We start from the raw sequence: 13,475 nt of genomic DNA, 5'->3' as shown, positions 1-13,475 counted from the left end.
ACCATGGTTTCGTTGGTCTGCTTGGCTTCCTTTGATTCTTTCTGAGTAAAGAACATGTTAAATGTTAGATTTGAGCTTGTTTCTAACCTTCCCAAGTCTTTTTGCTCAGCTTCTGAATTCTTAAATGTGTTTTCATATTCTTGAGGTTTAGTTTTTAGGAAAATACAGCGGAAAATAGCATGTGTACATTTTAAAGTGTTCCACAGATGCTAGCAGGGTTGAGACTATGCTGAGCACACTAAATGCACTTGTTTCAACTCTCTTTTTAGCATCCAGAAAATCCATCAAAGATGCCTGTTCCTTATAAAGTACTAAAGGCTCTGGACCCTGGGATCTATCGAAATGTGGAGTTTGATGTTTGGCTGGACAGCAGGAAAGGTATCTTTTAAAAAAGAAAAACTAGAAGGCTCTATGTACTAGGCTCAGTGTTAAATTTGTCAAAGAAGCTGATTCTTCACAACTGAAATGTGAGGGATCCTGGTTAACCCAGCAAATACTTGCAGGTAGTACATCTTGCTAGTAGCTGGTTTCTTGGCTTCCTTTCAAAATATGAAATGCGCTGCTGCTGACACTGTACAATGGTTACAAGGTTGCCAAAAATCTGGCCTTTGATACTTACTGACTACAGTATGGGAAATATGAGGACTTGAAGCAGAATGCAAAACTCTGTTACCATGTTGTACTGGAAATCGTTCAAATTTGGGAGGTTTTTGTTGCAGCATGTGTGCAGGGACTTCTGCTTTTTTTAAGCATGATTTTTGGCTTCAGAGATGTATAATATCTCAAATTTAGCATTGAGATCTGTCAAACGAGTTGAGTTTGTCTGAACTTTCTGGAAAGATTTCATGGTCTTTGTGGATTGAGATAGGTTGTTGCTCTTTGGGATACACTATGGCTGATCCATAAAGCAAGAAGCTACCAAGAGAAATAAGTTTTGAAATGGCATTTAATGTCTGACCCAAAGTGCTTTGCATACTGAAGGACTTCAGCATTTTATAACTGCATAAGCAGTTAGAGGGTCATTAAAATTCTTGGAACAGGGTATAGTAACTAATTATCTATGTAGTGTACTGGTGTGCAGAGAATCCAGGCAAGGAATGGAGAAAAACTACTGACATCCAGCAGCAATGAGACTTTAGGCAACATTAGCTTTTACTGGATAACATCTCAGTTTTGCCAAGTGCCACCAGTACTGTGGCAAGACAAGACATGTTCAACATTCTTAATCCCAGGATTTTTATTAAATGCAGGATTAACTCACAAAAGGCACTGTAGTATTGAAGTAGCAGTGCTACTTACTGCATTATCTGGATATTAGCAATGTCCTGTGATTTAGCTTGGTTATGGTCTGCTCTAAGAACATCTATAGTTATTTCACCATTACTATGGGGAATGTTCAGGTATGCATAGGAAGTACTTAATTGGCCTGTAACTTGTAGTTGGATGCTGTTGTGAAGTACTTGTAGGATACATGAAGAAAGAACAGTAGTTTAAAGGCTTTTTCCTTTTTTTATTATCCATTTATTTTTAGAGCTTCAAAAAACTGACTACATGGTGTTTGCTGGGAGACAGTACTATTTAGGAGACAAGTGTCAGGTTAGTACACAAAGGAGACTCGGTTATGATAAACTATTAGAACTTCTTTAAATGGAGTATGGTAAGTCTTAAAATAATTTGACTTCATAGAATTTTCCAAGGCTTTTCTCATTCTCTTCCTTGTAGCTATTAATCTGACTTCCTTTTTAATTTAATTTCTTTCTAAAATTTCCTTTAACCATTGGGTAGCATGAAGGAAAAGCTCCTTGTATATTCCTTGCAAGCAGGAATTTGATGTGCATTCTGTGAGTGTGGAGATTCCAGGCCAAGAGCTCAAAATGCACCGAGTGTGCCTTGGAGCTAGTTGTCTGTTCGATTTTTGCTGGGGGTTAGCAGCAAGCCTGGACAGTCAGAGTAGCATGATCTGGTCTGGAAATGCTGAAAGGAAGGTCAGCTTTCTTTGTATTCTGATGTATGTAGTGAGGGCTTACTTTTTTATCACTTTTTGAGGTAGTCTTGATGATTCACTCAATGACTTCTAGGCGAGCAGAGCTTTCCAGTTTCCTGTTTTATCTTCTGTTTACCTTGAGTTCTTAAATAACAGTCTTCCTTGATGCTTATCGGCTTGGCACAGTGTATGAAAATAAGTAAAGCAAGCATGTATTTTACCTCTCAGTTACTTACAAGAAGATTGGTTTTACCTCCCTGAAGTTAGTATAGTGCTCTTTATTTTGCCTGCTATTTTGGAGAAGTATTTGAGACTTCTGAGCCAATATAGGATCAGTTAGGAGCAGGCTTTGCTATTAGCTGTTCGCAGATAGTATTCTAAATCCCCTGGTAGAGTTGAGCTATTTCAGAGCTTCCCTTGTTGTCTCTTCAGGTACGTCTGGAGCCTGGAGGTAAGTATTACAATGCTCATATCCAGGAAGTCGGACAAGATGGTGACACCTTGACTGTATTCGTTGAGGAGCTGGCAGAAAAGTAAGCAGCCTGGTGATACTTCATGTTTTAAGCTCTTTCTGGTCGAGTTTGTATATTCACAGAGGCTTTAAACAGGGTTGTTAAGATAGTTTGAAAAGAGAACCTAGGCTTTCAAATACAAAGTGAAGCTTTGCTTCCTTGTTGGCTATCACCCCTCAAATGCAGTGTTTCAGGAGTGCAATTTCTAATGACCAAAATCATTATTGTAATGCATTCCTTGGAATCTTGCTGCTTGCTCTTCTCTGGAAGTTGAAAATGATTTTTGCACATTGGGCTTAATAAATGAATAGCATATTACCCTCTGGTGTTGGTTTCTCTGGAGCTCTTATGTTGTACCCAAACAAGTGAATAATTGGCACTTCCGGTGGGTCTGATCACTTCCTCTACCTTGCTGTTCAAAGCATTCACCTTCCTCCAAGAATTCTGGTCAAATTTAGAATTCAGCTTGATGACATACTGCAGAAATCCTGTGTTGTCACATGCTTTCAGGTGTAGCTCTATAGGCATACATGTGCAGGGAACAGAGTCTTGACCAGGAAGTCAGTATGTTGAGCATAAATCCTAGCTTGCCTCGTTTAATAAACAAGTAACAATCGTGCTTATTATCAGGGAAAGACATGATTTATTTTTTCTTTATTTCCCCAAGCTCCCCGCACTCCCATTTGTGGGTTTTTCTGTTTTCTTCTGTCTTACATTGTTGTGCAGTTACACATATTATATCCTTGTGGCACCAACATCAGTATTTTTCCCGCAGGCATGCAGTTCCTTTGACAAACTTGAAACCGGTGACACAAGTAGCACCTGTCCTTGCTTGGAATATGGTTTCCACCAGAAAAGGAGGAACGTATCAGAAAATAGCAGGTGGATGCTTTTCAGGAATAGGTTTGTACAAGGTTTCTACACCATTCCTTCCCTTTGAGCCAGGGGGAAGTGGGGAAGAAGCTCATGGCACTTTTAACAGTAGCAGTCTTTGGACATTGGAAGTGACTTAAGGCTGTGATATAAAACGTCGTGACTGCAGGGGTCTGATGTAAAGGAACCCTTTAGACAGAGGGATGAATTTGTCTTTGCAAAGGAAGAAATCCATTGAAAATACACAGCAAAATGGTGTTGCTCCAAATTGCCAAGGAGAAATTTGGCGCTTAAAAACCAGATACAAAGATTGGGTCTGTGAATCAAGCAGCTTGTTTGTTTGGTCATAGCAGAGGAGAATGGGTGGACGAGAGCTTCCCCAGCTAATAAATATGGACTGTATTTGTTTGATTTCATAAAGGGATTTTAACACTGAACACTGTTTTGATCAGCTGAATTTGGAAGGTATTCACATGTGAGATGTTTGCATTCTGCTCAGAACTTAGAATGCCCCCTGGAGCCTTCAAAATAAGGATATACTTAAAATGCATTCTTCTGCAATAGGCTATTGACTCTTCTCTGAGCGTCCAAATATTGACAGTTCTCAACTGATAAAGAGAACGAAGCTCTGGAGTCGGGTGTTTAAGGTGTAAATCTCTTTTTTTTTTTTTTTTTTCTGTCCTTAACTAAAACTGCAGAAATGGATGTGAAGACACGGAAGAAACTGCCTAAGAAAATTCGTGGAAAGGAAGTTTTTATGACTGTTTCTTACAGCAGGGGTCAGGCAGTTCTTCCACCCCGGCTACAGCACGGTGTTTCTTCGGGGCACTCCACTCCACTTCATTGCTCACAGGGTGGTGGGAGCATGCCACCTTATGAACCCTATCATCCTCAGAACACTCCTCAGAGACATAACCGTGGATTTGGGATGTCAAGGTATGAAGCCTTGAAAACCTGTCTTGAGATCATCACTCATTTTCTGTTCATTCTTGCTGCAGACTTGTTAGGAGAGAGTTTGTGCTATTTAGTAGGTAAATCTGCAAGTGAGTTCCATCTGAGAAGCACTTCCTGGTAATTGCATCTTTTACCCTTTAAACTTAGGGGATCTGCCCGATTTATAAACAGGCACAACATGGTTGGCCCTCAAATAGCATTCTGCCCCAGTCCAGGAAAGAGGTGCTATCAGAGCTATGGCAATTTCTCCTGCAGGTCCTGGTAAGTGAATATAAACGTCTTCACAAAATCTTGCTCTGAAAGAGCTGGGGAGGATGGTGGCACATGGAGAGCTGTGTTGGCTGTTAGTGGCGCAGTATGAAACAGTGGGTTTATTGTGCCTATCCAAAAAGCACAGAGTTAAAATGGAGCAATGAAACGAAGGTGAAACTCCAGATGGTGGCAGTTCTTAATCTCCTTCCTTGTTTTTAAAGTTCATACAGCCGTAGCTGCCGTCGGATGCAGTGTGTGAATAAGGAGTGTCAGTATGGGTTTGTGCCAGGGAATGGAGAGCAGCCTCAAGGACCAGAAGAAACTATAACTTTCTATGAAATAGAAGGAGAGGATAACACTGCTTTTCCTACTTTGCCAGTAAGTTACTAACAAGGGATATGTTAATATCTCTCAAAGGGTTGGGAGCTGTACCAGTGCACAGCGCTTGTTTACCTAAATACACAGCAGGTTTGTTTTGTTGTTTTTTTCTTTTCCCTTGGAATAAGCTGTGGCAGTGAATGTGTTCAAGAAGGGATAGCTGAAATGAGTCTAGATCCTGTAAAAAAAGCCCTGCTTGAAACCATTTTTTTTCTGAATGCTCCACTTCTTTCTCCCTCCCCTCACCAGCAGCATTTTTCTCTTTAGTGTATTTTCATAAAAGTAGGGTAATATTTCTCCTTTCCATTGCAGTTTGAAAACTAAACAAAATTCCTTCTTCCTGTGGATGTCTGTCTCTAAATAGTGTGGGAGAAAGCTTTTCATTTGTTTGCCACATTAATTTATCATTTGTGTAACTAGATTCAGAAAGCATATAGTGATATCCTGGATTGTGCCTGTGAATTTGTAGTTGTGATGTCTTGGGGCTAACATGTTGTTCCTGAAACCATTTCTTCTGCTACAGAAACAGGAGAAAATTCCAGATACAGACTTCTTCTAAAGCAGTCTTTCTGTCAGATAGTAAAGTGGCTCAGTGTAGTCTTAAAGTAAGTCTTTTATTTGTAGTCTGACCCTAGTACAAAGTTGGATGTGCTACAAAGAATCAATTGATATTTAGGTAGCTGATGAGGAAAGCAGACATTTTCTTTTTTGTTTTCTTTTTTTTTTTTTACTCTTAAGAGAAACTCTGGTAGGTTTGAATTTTTACTGTGTTGAAGCAGTGAACTTAGCAAATGTTAGACTTGCATTTGAATGAGAGAGAGGGAACCTGCCCATGGCTGTTCCAGCAGCAGCCATTGTTTAATTTTTCCTCATGTGCTAGATCTGTAATCTTTGCTCTGATTTCTTTTTTCTCCGAGAGTGTTGAGCAATAAGGACAGATTATCCTGCAGTGGTTTTTTTTCCCCACCATGATATCAATACAGCTCACTAGCTTTTTGTCCCCTTGATAGACTATATACCTCCAGCTCCTAATGAATAGTTTTTCATGTTCATTCAGTCACTTTGTATTGTCAATGCCAAAGCCTTTTCTCTGTCTCTCCCTTGTCTTGTTTAGTCAAGGAATAAAACATTTCCTGGGGAAAGATGCACCTCACAGAAAACTCTGCCATCCTACTAGAGGCCTGGTGGGAGAATCTTCTGACTTACCACCTCTGCTTCAACCTTGGAAATCTTACAAGCCTCTCTGAGCACTTTTATCGATCTCATAGTCACCATGTCTTCTGAGGAGAATGTTGGGTGTCACCTTAGCCATCACAAAAGAGTGAATCAACTTCTTGAACATCTAGATTCCTGCTTCAGATAACTCTTAAATTTTGATGCAGTTTAAGGACTGGCTTCAGCACAATGTTGTGTGAAGTGTTAAGGAGTCCTGTGGGAAACCTGAATGGGTGCTGCTTTTTGAAAGAGTCAGACTTGCATTTGCCAACTGTGACTAAAGAAAACCTTTTCCCATGCAATTAGTGTAGTGGATGCACTGATGTGGTGGTGGTGTGGTGGGAATGCTCCAGCATGAGGAAAACTGTAGTCTTTGTTGGCTGTTGTCTGGGGACTGCTCCTTCCTTTAGAGCTTTGAGCTTGAGATAAAGCTGGCTATGTTCCGGGAGGGAACAACTTGACTGTATGGCATAGGGCAGTGGTAAGTCTTCAGAGTGAATTACCTGAAGTATACCAGGCAAAACCAAAAGTAAAAGCAATAAATGTGTCAGTAACCATTTTGCTGCAATCAAGGTACATAGGAATGGGCACACATATGGTAATTCTAGTAAGATTTGTTTGCAGCAGTCTTGGTCTGCTAGCCTGTTTCTACTGTGTGAGTGTGTGTAGAGTATGGAAAGGGTTTAAACTATTTCTAAATGCATGCTTTTGATTTTGCTCTTTAGAGCCAGGGTAGCCCTGGTCCCATTATCCATGGTACAGCAGGATTCTGGGTAGCAAGGAGAGGCCCAGACTCAGATGTGCCTAACAAGCAGATCCTGAATTCCTGTGAGGAGGAAGAAGCAAGTGAAAATGGTGAGTTCTTAAAGGATTAGTTAGGTAAACAGAAAAGGCAGTGTTTAGAAGATCTTCAAATTGTCAAAGTAGGTGCCTTATATCTCCTGAGGATCTGGGGTTTGGGACCTTTAAACGTGTGTGAGCACAGTATTTTTCTTTGTCTGCTAGAGCTGTCACATCTGTTTGAGCTTGCTATACCATGACCTTTGTGATTAGGTAGGTCTGCAGCAGGCCATGTTGCTGCCTAAAAATGCATGAATGCATGGTATAAACTTGGTAATGGCAACCTTCATACTTGGTGGAATAACAAAATGAGCGTAGCTTGAGAGTTTTTGTATCTTTCCTGGACAAAAGATGGTGATCCTTAAAGCAGCTTATTAATGGGTACACTGAAATGTAATTCTGGTAACTTCAGCTTTAAGCTTGTTTTTTCATTTCTGTTTTCTTTTTCCCTTTGAATCAAAGCATCTTGTTCTTTCCCTTGTAGGGAAATTCCATGAAGAATATATCTATGCATCTCCAGGTTAGTAAAACTTCAGTGTCTACTGCTAGGACGCTTGCTGACTGTAATGCACTTACTAAGATCTTTTTCTGAAGCATTATATTTAATGCTGCTTTATTTCAATTAATTTTGCCAATGCCCTCCAGATCCTGACTGTGACACTGCAACAGTATTTAGTTCAGCAGAGCCTACGGAAAACTTGGTAAGCTTTAGTCACTGGCTGTTCAAATTATGAATCCCTGAAGTGTGTGGCATTCTTTATAGAAACTGTCCTTGGATACAGGCTTAACGTAGTAGGTCAGAGACCTCTTGTGAAAGAAAGGAATGATGGTTTTATTTATGTATTCACACACACACACCCCTTTCCTCCCTAAATATTGAGGGTTTTATCTGAGTCTGCAAATACAGTCTGCATTGCACAAGATAATGAATGATTTTCCACTTTCCCCTTCACAAAGTGTGTAGTTGAGTGCTGTTTACTTTTTCAGCTCCTGACAGCACTTGCTTTTATCGTGCTACCCTTCAAGTCCTATTGCAGTCAGTCTTACTCCTCCACTGTGGGACTGGAGAGATGTCACCTCTGATAGACCTGATTGTGGAATTCTGATTTTTTTTTTTTGTAGTCTGCAGCTAACTCTTTAGTCACCTGCTGGTCTGCAGGGGTGTGATAGCCAGTCCTGTGCTTGTCAGAATAAAGCTGCTTTTACTCAAGTTACCAAAGATGCCCTGTGTGTGTATATAGTTCATAAATAAATATTTAAAAATAGGGGTATAGTGTGTGTGTCTTGGAACTTCTTTTGCCTCTTAAATAGACCATGCTTTGCTTTGGAATCCCTTCAGGAAGAAGGGGCAGTCTCTGTGTCACCTCAAGATGGAGTGGCTTCCCACAGCTGTCCCCAGAAGGTAGTATCTAGTACTTTATTGTGGTAGCCCTTGAATAGGCAACCACTCTGCTCAGTTAGTGCCAGTATATGGGTTCCCTTTACCTGCCCCTTCATAGCATCTTGTAGAAGGGTGAGAAGATGATTTGCAGCTGGTATTTTCAAGCCATTTTTTAGAGAACTTGGATAGTTAGCTGCCTTACAGCTAGGACTTCCAAGATGCATTTGTGCAAAGTGAGTATTTTCCAACTATTTGACATTTCTATAATCTTTGTCAAAGCAAGTTGTCTAAGAGTACTCTGACTCTTTTCCAGGTGATGGTGAATTCTGCAGCTATCTCAACCTCTACAGCTGTTTATGCTGCTCCAGCTACAGGCTTCTCCTCAAATTCTGCTGCCTCCAGTCCAGCCAGTGCCACAACAACAGTTCCTCCACAAACAGCAGGCCAGCCAGTTGTGGTATCTCCCCCTTCTATAGGGAGGCCAGGTAGAGTGTGCAGAGACTTAGATGTCTGAGGTTTACGGATCACTTGCTTTGGCTTAAAATGACTTAGTAGTAGTTGTAACTTCACTGCTCACTTCTTGCTTTTGTGTTTTGACGGAGACAGTTGCCTCTGAATTTGCATGGGGATTTGAGGTATCTGCTTTGGGTTCCCCCCTCACCACCTTTAGCCACCAATGCCAGGGGTTGTCCTAGAAAGCTCTTTTCAGAAGGCATAAGTTCCTGGCAGCTCCCTTCTCCTCGGTTTCCTACAGTTAATTATCCTCTTGAGTTAAGATGCTGGTCCTGAGGCTTTACTTTCCCTTCCAAAAGAGTCTGTCATGGTTCAGGATCCACACAAATGCCCAGTACGTTTTTTGTGGCACTTATTTTGCTCCTCTGCTTAGTTACATGAAGCTTGCAGATACAGTTCAGGCTTGTGAGACTGGAACCTTCTTGTCTGGTTTTAAAACTTCTGGATTTCTTTTAAAGTGATTACTAAGGAGAACTTTGTTAAAGTTTGTATTTAGGGGCACTGAGATGAGGAAGAAGTGCATGCTGAATCATGTGACTTAGCATCTTGCTCATTTGACATGCCATTGCAAAGCTGACTTTTGTTTCCTTCTAATTGTAGCAGTTTCTTTGGTGCCATTGCCAATTTATTCAGCCCCTCTTCCTCCAGTCAGTGAGGTGGGAGAAGCTGGTGCCGTTCTTCCACCTTACTCTTGTGATCCCAATGGCAGTGATCTGCCTCGAGGTAATGACAGTATTTTGTGCTTTTACTACTGCTGCTCTTCAGCACGCTTCTGACTCGTGTTCTCCATGGAAACTTCACAGAATGCCTATAGTGAGAAGAAATGGCTCTTGGCAGTTTGCAGGGAGTGAGAAATAATGTTATGGATGCTTATGCTAAAACCAGTTTCATTTCCAGTTCTGAATAGCAAGTTCATGACTGACTCAAGTGTGTGATTACCACAGCTTTAAACAGCATCTAAAGAAATGAATACCAAGGCAGGGGTTGCTTGGCATGTATTGTACTGGTTCTTGGTGGAGGAATTGTTTGGCTGATAGCTGATTTCTAAAAAAACCCAAACAGTTTCCTTATAGTCATGCTGTTGCATAGTTGAGTGCCATATTGTGGTGTTCTCCTGTATGGGTCCAAGAAGTCATTCTGTGGTGGTATAAATGGGCGATAAAATACAGGGTCATGTTGTTCCATGTGCACAGCCTTCTCGTGTACTGTTTACCAGTCAGGATGGTGTTGAAAGTGTATTTTGGCTGTTAAGCAGTGAGCATGAAAAAACCAACATAGCACCTACCAGCAGGGCAGCTCAGAAACAACTTCTGGCTTTATCCACTGAAGATGGACTTCATTTTGAAAGTGGTAATCTTTAGTCAGTTTGCTCTTACAATATGAGAATATCCCCATACTGATAGCATCAGACAGCTGAGCTTGCTAAACTGTGCAACAGGCAATGATATACTTGATGGTTTTGTTATTAATTCATCCCTTTATTCTCTCATGTTTATGGTTCACAAGTCCTAAATAGAGCCTGTAATTCACAGAGCTTTGTCTGATAACCCAGAGATCAAGCTAAGTGCCTCAGCTACAGGAAAAATGGTACTGCTTGCTGTTATGCTACGTAACTTATTTTTCTCTGGATGAGGAATGCTGTAAGGCCCAAGTGTGCCACTGTTGCATCATTGCACACATCTCAAGAGGCAGATAAGCTGTAGCCTGCCCTTCAGAGCAGCAGTCCAAAACTGGCTGTTTATGATTTTGTTGTTCAAGTAGTTGATGTATCTCTGCAAGCTGGTTAAAGTACACGGGGTGTTTTTAATGTCCTCTATAAACTGAATGTATTGAAAGTCTGCATCATAGCTGGCTTGTTCTAGTAGCTATAGATAGAGCAGATGACGGGATTTTATCAGACTTACCACCTTCAGTTCAAGTTCCTGAACCTACCATGTTCTCTAGTGTAGAGAGTAGCTGCTCATTCGGGGCAAACAAGGCTGCATATCTGTAGTGATTGTGAAATCCAAGTCTTCCTTTTTGAACTCTTCTGAAAAGTGTAATTTAACTGTCGCTATCTGACTTATTTCTTCCACAGCTCCCTCTGCAAAAAAACCCATCCTTGTAACAGACTGAATTTTAGCTATCTGCCAGTTGTAGCTTTCACTGCATCAGAATGATGCAATGAAAGCATCTGGCTTTTATTCTAAAATCTGTTACTTTAAGATAGACCATGAAATATTTTAGTAATGCAAATTGCTTTTATGTTAGATTCAATGTGTTGCCATCTAACTTAGCTCTGACCCTGTATGGGACTTCCTTCCATTTACTGATCCTAGAGGGCTAAATTCAAGTAAGATAAAGAGCTGCTCTTGATATCTGGCAGTGCAGGTAGCTACATCCGGTAGATTGCAGAATAACTGGGCTGAAAAACTATGGATTCTTTCAGTTGCATTTACCATGTGATGTGCTTGTCAGAAGACTGGTGAGGCTGCTCAAAGGCCTGTTGGTTTCACAGGTATTGCTTGTGTGCTCTGCAGGAGCTCTGTTTTCTTGCTCCTGCTCTGAGTTCCTGATGGTGTTAGTCTTGAATATTCCAAGTCCCTGCTGCAGTAGTACCTCTCTAGGTGATACCATGCACACATCAGGGTTAGTGTTTTTCAGCTTTAGTTGAATGCTCTTAACTGAGGCTTCTGGCACTTGGGAGAATTGGGTGTTAAGTGTGCTGACAAGAATCTGGAGTGCATGTGGATTAATAATCTCTTCAGACCCTGCCTGTGACTCTTCAGTTGAGTCACTCCATTTAATACTGGCCATATTCTTTTTTGGCATAAACTCTGGAAGCCTCCTTTTTTTAAAGGATTTTAAAGTTGGTAGTTAACAAGTCACTGTATGTAGCAGTTATGTTGTTACACTGCTGTAGGATAATCTGTATGGCTTTTTAAATTCAGAAATCCAGAAGCTTTGGACTGTAGTACAGAGTATGTTGGTACACTTGACCTAGAGTTCTGTGTGCTTTGCTAAAGATTCTTGCAGGCCTGGTATATATGGGGAGCGTGACTTGTCAAGAGTTGAATCCTGGACTTGAGAGGAAAACCTGCTGTGTGCCTTAGTATTACTTGGCATATTTGCATTTGTTCCAGTTTTCGTCTCATCTCTTGGATCTTGTTTTAGTGGTGCTTAGGGCTTTTGAAACATGTTTATTAACATGGTGACCTTAGATGTCCATGCCTTACCTGCTCTCATGTGTTTGTGTTTGAAGGAGCTGTTGGTAAAGACTGCCTGGTATTACTGTGTTCCAGAGACTGCAGTAGTGTTCAGGACTGACCAGAGCTTCCCATCAGCACAGCAAAAATTCTGTCATGGCTTTTGTCCTGCTTGCATTTAAGATGTGGTTTTTCAGCCTTCAACATAGTCTTTTTGTTTCCATCTCAGAGTGGTTAGCTGTTGCTTCATAAGGTAGTCATGTTTTAGTGAAGATTTGACTTGATTTCCAGACATCTGAAAGAGGAATATAAACAAAAACCGGTCTCCTACTGTCCTGGCTTCTGTTCCAGCATTCCACAGATGTCAGTATTTCCAATATCAGTTTGTCACTTCAGTCTCCCCGCTCTTCCTTTGTACCATTATCACTGCTATGAAGCAGCTGTTTCATTGCATTCTTAGGCTTGTTTTGCATAGATTTGCATAAACAATTGAAGAACAAAATCAGGTTAAAAAATCCACCAACAACTTGTTCCAAATGTAGATGCAGTTTCAGCTGGATACTAAAAAAATGGCATTTATGTGAGGCTTTGTGTTATTTTTAATGTTTGCTAGCTGTGGTCAAAATCACAGCCAAATCACCAGCACTTTGGGGAGTCAAGCTTAATGCTGTTAGATGTAAGGAAGGACCTGTGCACACTTCCTAAAATAGCTGCATGAATTGTTGCCCTCATCAAATGTGCTGAGCAGTGAAAAGAGTTGAGAATTGGCAACAACAATGAAGCAACAAATCCTGTGTATTTCAAGGGTGGGGTTTGCATTTCTGATGCTGTCCTTGCCTGCAGCATGCAGGGTTGGTGTGTGTGTGTGTGTGTGTGTGTGTGTGTGTGTGTGTGTGTGTGTGTTGGATGAGTGGACAGCTCAGCAATGTGGAGCCAAGGCCCTGATCTAGGGGTAAGTAGGTAGGAAGTGACCAGAGTATGTGGTAACTCTGGAGGTATTGTCAAGTTGAAGTTCTTTGTGGTTTGCTCCTTTGGAGCTGTCTCCCTGCTTTCCCTTCCAGTGTCCAGTGGTACTAAAGCCGAGTCTGTGTGCATGCACTCACATGCAGACCTACTGCTGTTGAATAGATGACTTGCTTTTCCTGAGCCTTTAAAACAAATCTGAGAAATCAGCAGTTTTTCTGAGAGCTGCACAGTTCCAGGACTGCATCACAGGATTAAAACACACATTTCTTCTTTTCTTTCCAGTGTTCAAGCTTTAAAGGTTTAAAACTGCTTCAGTTTTGGACAGTTGAAGTGTGTTTCCAAGTTCAAACCCCTGCTGTTCTTGGAGTGTGGTTTCAAAGTTCCGTCACACATCTGTGATTGCTTCTCAGTATATTATGTAT

General features: G+C 41.0%; 1 protein-coding gene across 1 annotated transcript in view; it reads left to right on the top strand.

The window, feature by feature from the left end:
* ALG13 (ALG13 UDP-N-acetylglucosaminyltransferase subunit) overlaps nt 1–13,475 on the top strand; it is a 28,483-nt gene that overhangs the window by 11,621 nt on the left and 3,387 nt on the right. The window contains exons 13-26 of the mRNA XM_061362007.1: nt 270–378; nt 1,532–1,596; nt 2,417–2,517; nt 3,272–3,399; nt 4,068–4,305; nt 4,471–4,584; nt 4,797–4,953; nt 6,894–7,023; nt 7,493–7,528; nt 7,654–7,709; nt 7,772–7,797; nt 8,275–8,436; nt 8,669–8,874; nt 9,503–9,625. Of these exons, the coding sequence (XP_061217991.1) occupies nt 270–378; nt 1,532–1,596; nt 2,417–2,517; nt 3,272–3,399; nt 4,068–4,305; nt 4,471–4,584; nt 4,797–4,953; nt 6,894–7,023; nt 7,493–7,528; nt 7,654–7,709; nt 7,772–7,797; nt 8,275–8,436; nt 8,669–8,874; nt 9,503–9,625 (1,651 nt within the window). The remainder of the gene's footprint in view (nt 1–269; nt 379–1,531; nt 1,597–2,416; nt 2,518–3,271; nt 3,400–4,067; nt 4,306–4,470; nt 4,585–4,796; nt 4,954–6,893; nt 7,024–7,492; nt 7,529–7,653; nt 7,710–7,771; nt 7,798–8,274; nt 8,437–8,668; nt 8,875–9,502; nt 9,626–13,475) is intronic.

Source organism: Neopsephotus bourkii, unplaced genomic scaffold (genome assembly GCF_033783945.1).
Source record: "Neopsephotus bourkii isolate Nb327-2 ecotype Australia unplaced genomic scaffold, CSIRO-AGI_Nbou_v1 NB_1067, whole genome shotgun sequence".
Taxonomy (NCBI): domain Eukaryota; kingdom Metazoa; phylum Chordata; class Aves; order Psittaciformes; family Psittacidae; genus Neopsephotus; species Neopsephotus bourkii.
The sequence above is the reverse complement of the archived record's forward strand: the minus strand, read 5'-3'. Positions and strand labels throughout refer to the sequence as shown.